The sequence below is a fragment of the Lagenorhynchus albirostris genome, chromosome 1 (genome assembly GCF_949774975.1).
Source record: "Lagenorhynchus albirostris chromosome 1, mLagAlb1.1, whole genome shotgun sequence".
NCBI lineage: Eukaryota > Metazoa > Chordata > Mammalia > Artiodactyla > Delphinidae > Lagenorhynchus > Lagenorhynchus albirostris.
In genome coordinates, this window is record NC_083095.1 from 117,708,879 (window position 1) to 117,722,195 (window position 13,317).

At 41.3% G+C, this 13,317-nt stretch overlaps 1 protein-coding gene across 1 annotated transcript in view; it reads right to left on the reverse strand.

The window, feature by feature from the left end:
* Positions 1 to 7,582: 7,582 nt before the first annotated feature.
* The window catches only part of MYO1E (myosin IE), a 204,914-nt gene continuing 199,179 nt past the window's right edge, over positions 7,583 to 13,317 (reverse strand). The window contains exons 27-28 of the mRNA XM_060151140.1: positions 13,111 to 13,280; positions 7,583 to 8,676 (exon numbers count right to left, since the gene is read on the reverse strand). Coding sequence (XP_060007123.1) covers positions 8,600 to 8,676; positions 13,111 to 13,280 — 247 coding nt within the window. The 3' untranslated portion in view covers positions 7,583 to 8,599. The remainder of the gene's footprint in view (positions 8,677 to 13,110; positions 13,281 to 13,317) is intronic.

The following is a 13,317-nucleotide window of genomic DNA, read 5'->3' on the forward strand; positions in this document are numbered from 1 at the left end:
AGTACTGAGCCTGTGTGTCACAACTATTGAAGCCCGCATGCCTAGACCCTGTGCTCTGCCACGAGAAGCCACTGCAATGAGAAGCCTGCGCACTGCAACCAAGAGTAGCCTCTACTCGCTGCAACTAGAGAAAGCCTGCATGCAGCAACAAAGACCCAACGCAGCCAAAAATAAAAAACCGCCCCAAAACCAGGTGCTCTCCCTGCATGTGGCATCCTCCATTTATTAGCACTTACCCACTCTGGTCCTTAAAATGTGGCCAGTTTTAAGAAGTCCATGAGGTCAAAACCCTTTTCATGATAATACTAGCATGTTATTTGTTTGTTTTTTTTTTTTTTGCGGTACGCAGGCCTCTCACTGCTGTGGCCTCTCCTGTTGCGGAGCGCAGGCTCTGGATGCACAGGCTTAGTGGCCATGGCCCACGGGCCCAGCCGCTCCGTGGCATGTGGGATCCTCCCAGACTGGGGCAGGAACCCGTGTCCCCTGCATCAGCAGGAGGACTCTCAACCACTGCACCACCAGGGAAGCCCTGTTATTTGCTTTTTTCATTCTTCTTTGTCAGTAGTTGATGGTGGAATCTTCCCGAGGCTATATGACATGTGATAAGAATGTGTGTGTTCGTTGGTGTTTTAAAATTTTCTCAGTTGAATTTCTAATATGGTAAATACTGATAGCTATAACCCACAAAAGCAGAATTCTTGGAGGTCTTCAATAATATGGAAGAGTATAAAGGGTTTGGGAACTGCTGGTCCAGCAAGTTTGAACACCTCTGGCCTAGGGTCCAAGTTCAAGCCTGCTCATGTGGTTCTTGGTTACTTTATTATTTATTTATGTATTGCTCCAAATTAGGTTTTTTTTTAATTTTTAAATTTTATTTTTTTATACAGCAGGTTCTTATTAGTTATCTATTTTATACATGTTAGTGTATACATGTCAATCCCAATCTCCTAATTCATCCGACCACCACCACCACCCCCACCTGCATTCCCCCCTTGGTGTCCATACATTTGTTCTCTACATCTGTGTCTCTATTTCTGCCCTGCAAACTGGTTCATCTGTACCATTTTTCTAGATTCCACATATATGCGTTAATATACGATATTTGTTTTTCTCTTTCTGGCTTACTTCACTGGTATGACAGTCTCTAGGTCCATCCACATCTCTACAAATGACCCAATTTCGTTCCTTTTTATGGCTGAGTAATATTCCATTGTATCTATGTACCACTTTTTCTTTATCCATTCGTCTGACAATGGGCATTTAGGTTGCTTCCATGACCTGGCTATTGTAAATAGTGCTGCAGTGAACATTGGGGTGCATGTGTCTTTTTGAATTATGGTTTTCTCTGGGTATATGCCCACTAGTGGGATTGCTGGGTCATATGATAATTCTATTTTTAGTTTTTTAAGGAACCTCCATACTGTTCTCCATAGTGGCTGTATCAATTTACATTCCCACCAACAGTGCAAGAGGGTTCCCTTTTCTCCACACCCTCTTCAGCATTTGTTGTTTGTAGATTTTCTGATGATGCCCATTCTAACTGGTGTGAGGTGATACCTCATTGTACTTTTGATTTGCATTTCTCTAATAATTAGTGATGTTGAGCAGCTTTTCATGTGCTTCTTGGCCATCTGTATGTCTTCTTTGGAGAACTGTCTGTTTAGGTCTTCTGCCCATTTTTGCATTGGGTTGTTTTTTTTTTAATATTGAGCTGCATGAGCTGTTTATACATTTTGGAGATTAATCCTTTGTCCGTTGATTCATTTACAAATATTTTCTCCCATTCTGAGGGTTGTCTTTTTGTCTTGTTTGTAGTTTCCTTAGCTCTTAAGTCTCATTAGGTCCCATTTGTTTATTTTTGTTTTTATTTCCATTACTCTAGGAGGTGGATCAAAAAAGATCTTGCTGTGGTTTGTGTCAAAGAGTGTTCTTCCTGTGTTTTCCTCTAAGAGTTTTATAGTGTCCGGTCTTACATTTAGGTCTCTAATCCATTTTGAGTTTATTTTTGTGTATGGTGTTAGGGAGTGTTCTAATTTTATTCTTTTACAGTAGCTGTCCAGTTTTCCCAGCACCACTTATTGAAGAGACTGTCTTTTCTCCATTGTATATCCTTGCCTCCTTCGTCATAGATTAGTTGACCATAGGTGCATGGGTTTATCTCTGGGCTTTCTATCCTGTTCCATTGATCTATATTTCTGTTTTTGTGCCTGCACCATATTGTCTTGATTACTGTAGCTTTGTAGTATAGTCTGAAGTCAGGGAGTCTGATTCCTCCAGCTCTGTTTTTTTTCCCTCAAAACTGCTTTGGCTATTCGGAGTCTTTTGTGTCTCCACACAAATTTTAAGATTTTTTGTTCTAGTTCTGTAAAAAAAAAAAAAAAAGGCCATTGCTAATTTGATAGGGATTGCATTGAATCTGTAGATTGCTTTGGGTAGTATAGTCATTTTCACAATATTGAGTCTTCCAGTCTAAGAACATGGTATATCTCTCCATCTGTTTGTATCATCTTTAGTTTCTTTCATCAGTATCTTATAGTTTTCTGCATACAGGTCTTTTGTCTCCCTAGGTAGGTTTATTCCTAGGTATTTTATTCTTTCTGTTGCAGTGGTAAATGGGAGTGTTTCCTTAATTTCACTTTCAGATTTTTCATCATTAGTGTATAGGAATTCAAGAGATTTCTGTGCATTAATTTTGTATCCTACAACTTTACCAGATTCATTGATTAGCTCTAGTAGTTTTCTGGTGGCATCTTTAGGATTCTCTATGTATAGTATCGTGTCATCTGCAAAGAGTGACAGCTTTACTTTTTCTTTTCCGATTTGGATTCCTTTTATTTCTTCTTCTTCTCTGATTGCTGTGGCTAGGACTTCCAAAACTATGTTGAATAAGAGTGGTGAGAGTGGACATCCTTGTCTTGTTCCTGATCTTAGAGGAAATGCTTTCAGTTTTTCACCATTGAGAATGTTTGCTGTGGGTTTGTCATATATGGCCTTTATTATGTTGAGGTAGGTTCCCTCTATGCCTACTGACTGCAGAATTTTTATCATAAATGGGTACTGGATTTTGTGAAAAGCTTTTTCTGCATCTATTGAGATGATCATATGGTTTTTATCCTTCAATCTGCTAATATGGTGTATCACATTGATTGATTTGCATATATTGAAGAATCATTGCATGCCTGGGATAAATCCCACTTGATCATGGTCTATAATCTTTTTAATGTGTTGTTGGATTGTTTGCTAGTATTTTGTTGAGGATTTTTGCATCTATATTCCTCAGTGATATTGGTCTGTAATTTTCTTTTTTTTGGTACGCGGGCCTCTCACTGCTGTGGCCTCGCCCATTGCGGAGCACAGGCTCGGGACGCGCAGGCTCAGCGGCCATGGTTCACGGGCCCAGCCGCTCCGCGGCATGTGGGATCTTCCCAGACCAGGGCACGAACCCGTGTCCCCTGCATCGGCAGGCGGACTCTCAACGACTGCGCCACCAGGGAAGCCCCTGTAATTTTCTTTTTTTGTAGTATCTTTTTCTGGTTTTGGTATCAGGGTGATGGTGGCCTCACAGAATGAGTTTGAGAGTGTTCCTTCCTCTGCAATTTTTTGGAAGAGTTTGAGAAGGATGGGTGTTAGCTCTTCTCTAAATGTTTGATAGAATTCACCTGTGAAGCCGTCTTGTCCTGGGCTTTTGTTGGAAGATTTTTAATCGCAGTTTCAATCTCATTACTTGTGATTTGTCTGTTCATATTTTCTATTTCTTCCTGGTTCAGTCTTGGAAGGTTATACCTTTCTAAGAAATTGTCCATTTCTTCCAGGTTGTCCATTTTATTGGCATAGAGTTGCTTGTAGCAGTCTCTTAGGATGCTTTGTGTTTGTGGAGTGTGTTGTAACTTCTCCTTTTTCATTTCTAATTTTATTGATTTGAGTCCTCTCCCTCTTTTTCTTGATGAGTCTGGCTAAAGGTTTATCAATTTTGTTTATCTTCTCAAAGAACCAGCTTTTAGTTTTATTGATCTTTGCTATTGTGTTCTTTGTTTCTATTTCATTTATTTCTGCTCTGATCTTTGTGATTTCTTTCCTTCTTTTAACTTTGGGGTTTGTTCTTCTTTCTCTAGTTCCTTTAGGTGTAATGTTAGATTGTTTATTTGAGATATTTCTCGTTTCTTGAGGTAGACTTGTATTGCTATAAACTTCACATAGGTTTTGGATCGTCATGTTTTCATTGTCAACTGTCTCTAGGTATTTTTTAATTTCCTCTTTGTTTTCTTCAGTGATCTCTTGCTTATTTAGTAACATATTGTTTAGCCTCCATGTGTTTGTGTTTTTTACGTTCTTCTCCCTGTATTTCATTTCTAATTTCATAGTGTTGTGGTCAGAAAAGATGCTTGATATGATTTCAATTTTCTTAAATTTACTGAGGCTTGATTTGTGACCCAAGATGTGATCTATCCTGGAGAATGTTCCGTGTGCACTTGAGAAGAAAATGTAATCTGCTGTTTTCTGATGGAATGTCCTATAAATATCAATTAAATCTATCTGGTCTATTGTGTCACTTAAAGCTTGTGTTTCCTTATTTTCTGTTTGGATGATTTGTCCATTGGTGTGAGTTGTAAAAGTCCCCCACTATTACTGTGTTACTGTCGATTTCCTCTTTTATAGCTGTTAGCAGTTGCCTTATGTATTGAGGTGGTCCTGTGTTGGGTGCATATATATTAATAATTGTTTTATCTTGGATTGATCCCTTGATCATTTTGTAGTGTCCTTCCTTGTCTCTTGTAACATTCTTTAAAGTCTATTTTATCTGATATGAGTATTGCTACTCCAGCTTTCTTTTTATTTCCATTTGCGTGGAATATCTTTTTCCATCCCCTCACTTTCAGTCTGTATGTGTCCCTAGGTCTGAAGTGGGTTTCTTGTAGACAGCATATATATGGGTCTTGTTTTTGTATTGATTGAGCAAGCCTGTGTCTTTTGGTTGGAGCATTTAATCCATTCACATTTAAGGCAATTATCGATATGTATGTTCCCATGACCATTTTCTTAATTGTTTTGGGTTTGTTTTTGTAGGTCCTTTTCTCTCTGTTTCCCAGTTAGAGAAGTTCCTTTAGCATTTGTTGTAGAGCTGGTTTGCTGGTGCTGTATTCTCTTAGCTTTTGCTTGTCTGTAAAGCTTTTGCTTTCTGCATCGAATCTGAATGAGATCCTTGCTGGGTAGAGTAACCTTGGTTGTAGGTTCTTCCCTTTCTTCACTTTAAGTACATCATGCCACTCCCTTCTGGCTTGTAGAGTTTTTGCTGAGAAATCAGCTGTTAACCTTATGGGAGTTCCCTTATATGTTATTTGTCGTTTTTCCCTTGCTGCTTTCAACAATTTTTCTTTGTCTGTAATTTTTGCCAATTTGATTACTATGTGTCTCAGCATGTTTCTCCTTGCGTTTATCCTGTATGGGACTCTCTGAGCTTCCTGGACTTGGGTGGCTATTTCCTTTCCCATGTTAGGGAAGCTTTTGACGATAATCTCTTGAAATATTTTCTCCGGTCCTTTCTCTCTCTCTTCTCCTTCTGGGGCCCCTGTAATGCGAATGTTGTTGCATTTAATGTTGTCCCAGAGGTGCCTTAGGCTGTCTTCATTTCTTTTCATTCTTTTTTGTTTATTCTGTTCTGTGGCAGTGAATTCCACCATTCTGTCTTCCAGCCCACTTATCCGTTCTTCTGCCTCAGTTATTCTGCTATTGATTCCTTCTAGTGTATTTTTCATTTCAGTTATTGTATTGTTCATCTCTGTTTGTTTGTTCTTTAATTCTCCTAGGTCTTTGTTAAACATTTCTTGCATCTTCTTGATCTTTGCCTCCATTCTTTTCCCGAGGTCCTGGATCATTTTCACTATCATTATTCTGAATTCTTTTTCTGGTAGGTTGCCTATCTCCATTTCATTTAGTTGTTTTTCTGGGGTTTTATCTTGTTCCTTCATCTGGTACATAGCCCTCTGCCTTTTCATCTTGTCTGTGTTTCTGTGAATGTGGTTTTTGTTCCAGAGGCTGCTAGCGTTGTAGGGTCTCCTGCAGAGGCGGGGGGTGGCTGTGTCTCATCGTGAGGACAGGACACTGGCAGCAGAAGTTCTGGGAAGTACTCCTTGGCGTGAGCCCTCCCAGAGTCTGCCATTAGCCCCACCAAAGAGCCCAGGTAGGCTGCAGTGTTGGGTCGCCTCAGGCCAAACAACCAACTCTTGGTTACTTCTTTAAACCGTCAGTTGAAGGAATCTGTCACATTTTTACAATGCAGTTTCTACTGCTATACATGTGTGTTGTGTGCATACACGTGCCCCTTCTCCTAAACAGGATGGCAAGTTCTAGAAGGCTGGGATGGCCCTTGATCCTCTTTATGTTGCCCCTGGTTAAGTGATTCCTGAACTAATTTCTTGTCTGTTTAACTGATCAGTGAACAAAATGGCAGGCATGGCTGGATCCAGAAATGAGAGGAAACCAATGTTTAAGTCTTCTTCACCTATAACCATCAATTCAGTCACCTATTCGCAACATCTGTTAAGCACTTACTTGAGCACGGCCCTGGGTGAGCCACGTGGGAGCTGGGACAGGGGCTCATGGTAACACAGGAATGTGGTTTGGGCGGTCCTGCCCGTGAGAAAGCAGCCTGCACCTTGAGTCTGCTCAAGGGGAGTCCATGATGCTCCTCAGTTGAATTCTGGTTCTGTCTCCTTCCTCCAACTCTCAGTGAGCCCAGGAATGTGAAATTGAAAGTCCCTTGTAAAATATAGAGACTGTTAGTGTCCATAGAATTACCTTTCCTTATGTCATCACATTATGGCTTTATTTTCCTCTCTCTCAGGTGGTCATAAAATGGAACTGAAATGTACTTTAAACTATGTTTATTGTTAGCAAGTGAAGTTTGCTCTCTGTAGTTGAAGTAAAACAGAATTATTTGCTTTGCCCCAAATTCAGATATATTTTCCCCCTAATATGTAATCCCTGATAATTTTTTTCCTATGGACTTGGGGATCCTGAAATGGCAAGAGGTGTGTGCGGTCAAATCCTACTTTCCCAGGAGCTTAAGAATGGCTGAGGGCAACTGGGAGAAGGAGAGGTTAAGAAGTGGTGGTACCCCTATGACCATTTCCTTATTGATGGATATGACAGTGTTTCCAACTTTTCACTACTACTGCAATAAACACTGCCTTGGTGTGCTAGGGCTGCCTTAATTAAGTACTGCAGACTGGGTGGCTTACCAGCAGAAATTTACTGCCTTACCATTGCAGAGGGTGGAAGTCCAACATGCAGGTGTTGGCAGGAATGGTTTCCTCTGAGGGCTTTGAGGATCTGTTCCAAGCCCCCTCCCTTGGCTTGCAGGTGGCTGACTCTTCACCTCGTCTTCTTCTCTTTGTATTGATTGATCTGTGTCCAAATCTCTTTTTATCAGGATACCAGTTGCACTGGATTAGGGCCCTCACTAATGACCCCATTTTAACTTGATTACCTCTGTAAAGACCCTATTTCCAAGTAAGGTGCTAGGGGTTAGGACTTCAACATACCTTCTCTTGTGGCAGTGGACACAATCCAAGCCAGACAGACGTCATGAAAGAACAAGGTGGTTCACTGATTCCTTTATTTATTTAGGAGGTAGGGGGAGGAGACACAGGGTTGGGGGCCAGCAGGGGAAAATTACCTACAGGAGAGGGTTGGGAAGGGTTTGCAGGGATTGAGCTAGAAAGCAGTAACGCTGATTCTATAGTTGAAAAGGAGTAGTGCACAACCGTAAGTACCTGGTGTGAGTTTTGTAATAAATCCTATCTTATGAATAAGTACAGTGGAATACTACTTAGTACATTCATACATGTTTCTATCATCTTGAGATTTTTTATATATACAGTATATGATCTGTTTTTATAAATGTACAGCTCGAAAAAAGAGATCCTTCTTGTAATAGGTACAGCATTAAACACAAAAACCAACATGGGCCAGCCACATTCCAACTGAAGACCCAGAGAAAGCCTGGCCGACAGCCCAGCCTCAGCCCCTGCAGCCCAGCAAAGTGTAAACCAGCACCCACTGCACCTGCGGGCTCAGCGGGCCCTTGACATTTGCACGGGAAGTGCCTGCTCACGCCAAGCCCCACCTGCAGAGTGGGTCTTCCCTGAGGGAAGGTGGCCGAGGAATGTGTACATCATCAGGTAATGAAAAGAGGGATGAAAGAAATGTGCTCTTCAACTAAAGGCACTTGTCAGTGGCCGCGTACAGCCATTCCCTGGGCCTGGTGAGTGAGCAGGTGCTATTTTGTTAGAGTCAGCAAGGTCTGAGTGGACCTCACCTGTCCTCTCACCAGGTTTAAATAGAATAAATAAATCTGAGTGGGTGCTTGGTTTGCCCTCTGGGGTTCCTGTGAATAGGCTACCTTTTAGGATCATTTATGGAGTGACACTCCCTGTCCCCAGCCCTGCTTTTGGAAGTCCTCCATGGGCAAGATGCCAGAATAGCTCCAGGCCTTGCAGAAGCAATTGCTCGCTATGGATCAGAAGGAGAGCCCCCAAATGTCCCCCTCCCCTGTCTGTGCCTGAAGTTCCTTCGTCCTGTGCATCAGAGTCTGTGCGCCTCAGATCTTGGTCACGTAGTTGTTGGGGAACAGGCCCTGCTTGCCTCGTAGCCGCCCGGTCCACCAGCCAGAAGGATCTGTAGGGACACAGATGGTGGAGGTGACGGTGAGCAAGGCTTTCTGCCCAGGCCAGATGCACTCTGCTCGTGTGGGTGCATCCCACGGGCAAAGGGGATGTTCTTTCCCTTCTTAATTTTAATGAAAATTAGACATGCAGATGTGCCACTCAGGCCCCGTTCCAGAAGAACCCGCTGCCCAGATGTGAGGTTTTGCTGCCAGTCTCCAGCTCTCGGCCCTGTGGGATCTGCCCTGCCTTTGAGACATTGCTTCTCTCGGGGCCTAAGCCTTCCAGCCTCCCCTGCGAGCAGTCCCAGCTCTGGAGCAGCTGCTGGGCCGGCAGACTGTGAGGTCGCCTTGTGGTAAGATGGCTCTAATCCTGCTTCCCCCCTTTTCTTTCACAGTGGCTAGTCCCCCACTGCATCTTTCACACTCCTCACTCCACCTCACAGCCTTTCTGGGAGAAGTGATCTGCAACACTTCACCGTAATTACTTCCCAGCTTAATCCCAGTCCCTTCAGCAGTAATTTGGTATGTATTTTTCCGTGATTATAAACACATACATTCATTTTAAACAGGCCATTCTATACCTTACTATTCTGCATCTTGCTTTTAAATACTCAATAATCTTTCCATGACTTATTTTTTAAACAGCTGCACTGCATACCAAATTTTATGTAACATTCCCTTATTGATGGACATTTGTTCCCCAATTTTTCATTGTTAATGCAAAAAATGTCTTTATGCCCACATGCAAGTAGTTCTATAGGATAGACTCTTGGATCAAAGAATATGCACCTTCTAGTATCCTTTGTAAGAAAATCTAATTTATTTTTTGTAATAGGTAATACTTTCATGTGTACTTGCAAAAGTACAAAAGGATCAACAGTGAAAACAGCTACCCAGATCCCTTCTTTGAGGGCAAGCAGTATTACCTATTTCTTGCACTTTCTTCCAGAGATATTTCATGTCTATAAAGGCATTTATTCAAACAAACAAAAAAACCTCTTTTGTATACAAGTGATAGCATCCTACATGTTCTGTACTTTTTAAACCTTAATAATACATACTACAGATCATTTCATATCTGTATATAAAGAGCTTCTGTATTCTATAGCTGCTTATATGCCACTGTTCATATCATTTGCCTATTTTTCTATTGGTTGCTGGTCTCTTATCTTGTTGATTAGGAGTTCTTTATATGCTAGTGAATCTGTCACATGAGTTACAAATACCCCTCTTCCAATTTTAATTAAATTTTTATGACATTTTAATATTTGAGCAGTTGAATCAGATGATGATTTTACAGCTTCTTAGTTTTCTATCACTTTTAGAAATCCTTTCCCACACCGACAGTATTAAAAAAGAAAATTCTATACTTACTTCTAGGACTTTTATGTTTCTTTTACGCATGTAAGTATTAATTTATTTGGGACTTATCTTGGGGGAAGGGGTTAATATATAAATCCAAAGTAATCATTTTGATATGGGGATTTTACAATTTTGATAAATACTGTTAAATTTCCTTCCCAAAAGTCTATTCCAGCAGTAAATAGTGAAAGGAGGTACCTATTTCCCTGACTAACCAAAGATATTACACTCTACACTTTATTTGCAATGACAAAATCCAGAAAGTTCTGAAAATTAAGTTTTCTGTAACTCATTTCATGGGAAAACTTGACCTGAACTGACATGGGCTTGTTTATGATGTCTCTTTCCACTGCATGCTTAGGTTCCACAGCAGAAATACTGAGGCTGATCTAAGCTGTTTCCCTGGGACCTGCAAGGGGTGTTACATACTATAAAAAAGCTCCCATCTCTGATTTCTGAAACTCAGTTAGCTCGAAGGATTTGGATTAGGGAATGTGAACTCTCACTTTTTTTTTTTTTTTTGGCCTCATCTTGCAGCTTGCAGGATCTTAGTTTCCAGACCAGGGATTGAACCTGGGGCCCAGGCAGTGAAAGCGCCGACTCCTAACCACTGGACCGCCAGGGAAGTCCCTCTCATATTTTAATCTTTGCTGATATCACAGGTGAAATGCTTTGCTTTGCACTTCCCGGATGGTTAAGGAGGCTCTGCTGTGCACTGATTGCCTCAATAGCCTTTGTCCACTTTTGGGCTGGATTATTTGTATTATTTACATGGAAGAGCTATTTATATATGTAAAACATTTTTGCCTAGTCTGTTTTCCATAATTTAACTTTGTTCCCAGTGCTATTCACCATATAGGTTTTAACTTAGCCTTTTTTTTTTTTTTTGCGGTACGCGGGCCTCTCACTGTTGTGGTCTCTCCCATTGCGGAGCACAGGCTCCGGACGCGCAGGCTCAGCAGCTATGGCTCATGGGCCCAGCCGCTCCGCGGCACGTGGGATCTTCCCGGACCGGGGCACGAACCTGTGTCCCCTGCATCGGCAGGTGGACTCTCAACCACTGCGCCACCAGGGAAGCCCAGTTTAGCCTTTTTATAAGGTTAAATCCCGTATGGTTTTTGAGTTTGACATCTTCCATAGGAAGATTTTTCTCACCCAAAGATTAATATTCTAGGTTTCCTTCTAAGACTTTTGTAATTTAATTATATAGTTTTAGATCTTTAATTTATCTGATATTTATTTTGTGTATGAGGCAGAGATCAAACTTTATTTTCTTTTCAAAATGGAAAGTAATTGTCTATCCTTTCCCCTGATTTCAAATGCCACATTTATCATCTATTAAATACCTATGGAAACAAGGGTCTGCTTCTGAATGCTATTCTATCCTTTGTATCTATATGTCAATTCCTGCACTCACACCACACTGTTTAAATTACAGCAATAATTTATAGCATGTTTTGATAACTTTTAGGACTCTACATTTTACACAAATATATGTTTTAATTATATCCAGTACATGTTATTTCTAGAAAATTTTGAAAATATTGAGAAGTGAAAAGAAAGTAATACTTAAAGTTCAACACTTAAGGAGACCACTTTAACGTTTTCTATTTTTAAAAATGTCTTTTTAGAAAACATTTTTCTATTCCATGTGTTTTATATTTTTACAAAAATGAGACTAGTCCACAGTCGCTAACCTAACTTTTTCCTTTTCTCCATGAACATTTTTCCATTTCAATAATGTATATACTTTTGCATCATTATCTTTAACATAAAAATTTTTGCATCAAAGTTCACTGAAGGGATATAGCAAAGCTTATTAAACTAATCCCCATCACTGGATATTACGTCATTTCCCATATATTTGCTGAACAAAGCTGGTGATAAAAATCCTGTTTGTATTACTAAGAGTTTATTTCAATACTTTTTTTATTCCAACTTTTGAAGAAGGATACTAAATGACTTAAAATATTAACACCTGTAGAAAACCAGGTGGCTAAAGGAGATAAAAAGAGCACCCAGAGAACATTTAGAAGGAGGTTGGTCTGGGGACCTGGAATTCTCCTGGGAGTGAGTCCGGGTGATTCCTACAACTGCCCTTGGCTACGTCTTCCCGAAAGCTAGCCCTGCCATGGACCACTGTCCACTCAGGTTGTCCTTGCTCTGCTCATACACCTTGGATGGCTCTACTCTCTCCTGACAACTTGTCTTGAGCCTGACACCCAGGGCCTCTAGGACCAGGCCACTCTGGCTTCATCTCATCCCCCATGACATCTCCTCAGGGGTTCTGCACCTGGGTTGAGTGTCGGCTCATTTTCCTAAAAGAACCCACTCTTTCTGGCCTCCATGGCTCCTCTCTCTGTCAGTCTTCCCATCCCTCACCACAAATGCCATGTCATTCATGGGGCTTTTTCTAACATCCTAAATTAAGAGTTATCTTTGTTTTTTATGCTTCCATAAGGAATAATGTTTGCTTATATGTATATTATATTCTAACTTATCTTTACCAAATTAATAAAGTATTCAGCCAAGCCCACAGACCACTTTTATAATAGATGTTACAAGTTGTCTCCCTGGCTTCCATTCCATCTACCTTCATTAGGAGGAAGCCATGAAATCTGGGTGGGAGAGGCCTAACTCCCGTTACCTCGGGCAGTCCCTGCCAGGTCTAACCCACTTGGGGTACAGCCTTTGCCTTGCTACAGAGATTGATTCAGGGATGGGCACATGACCAGTTTGGTCCAATCTGAGGGATAGCTGGGACTTTTGTCCAATGGCTAAGAGAAGTTTCAGAGGTAAAGCGGATTTCAGAGATGGTTTGATCTGTTGGCCTGGAACTGATGCAGCCTTTTTGCTACCATGAGGAAAAACAGCCTGAGGAGGGAACAGATACAAAGAAGAGGGCAGAGCTGAAAGAAGTATTTTTTAAAAATGAAGCTGGAGTCTTGATCAGCCTGAAACCTGACCTACCTCTGCAAGTTTCAGTGAGAGGAGCCTATAAATTCCTTTCACATTTATACTGGTTTTTATAGCAATATAACCATATGCTTTTTGGAGGCTGTCCCAGCCAGCCATGCACTTACCTTCTTTGATAATATCGATAATGTCATTGGCATTGAAGCTGAGTTCGTCTGTGTCCTGAGCATCATAGGCATACAGAGCCTTGCACTGTGGCACCTGAGGCTTGGGCTTGGGCTGGGGCTTGGGTCTGCCCCCTGCTGGGGGAGGCCGGCTGGTTGTTTGTCTCCGGACCCTGTGGAAAGAGTGGAGGCAGGTGAGAAGGGACCCAA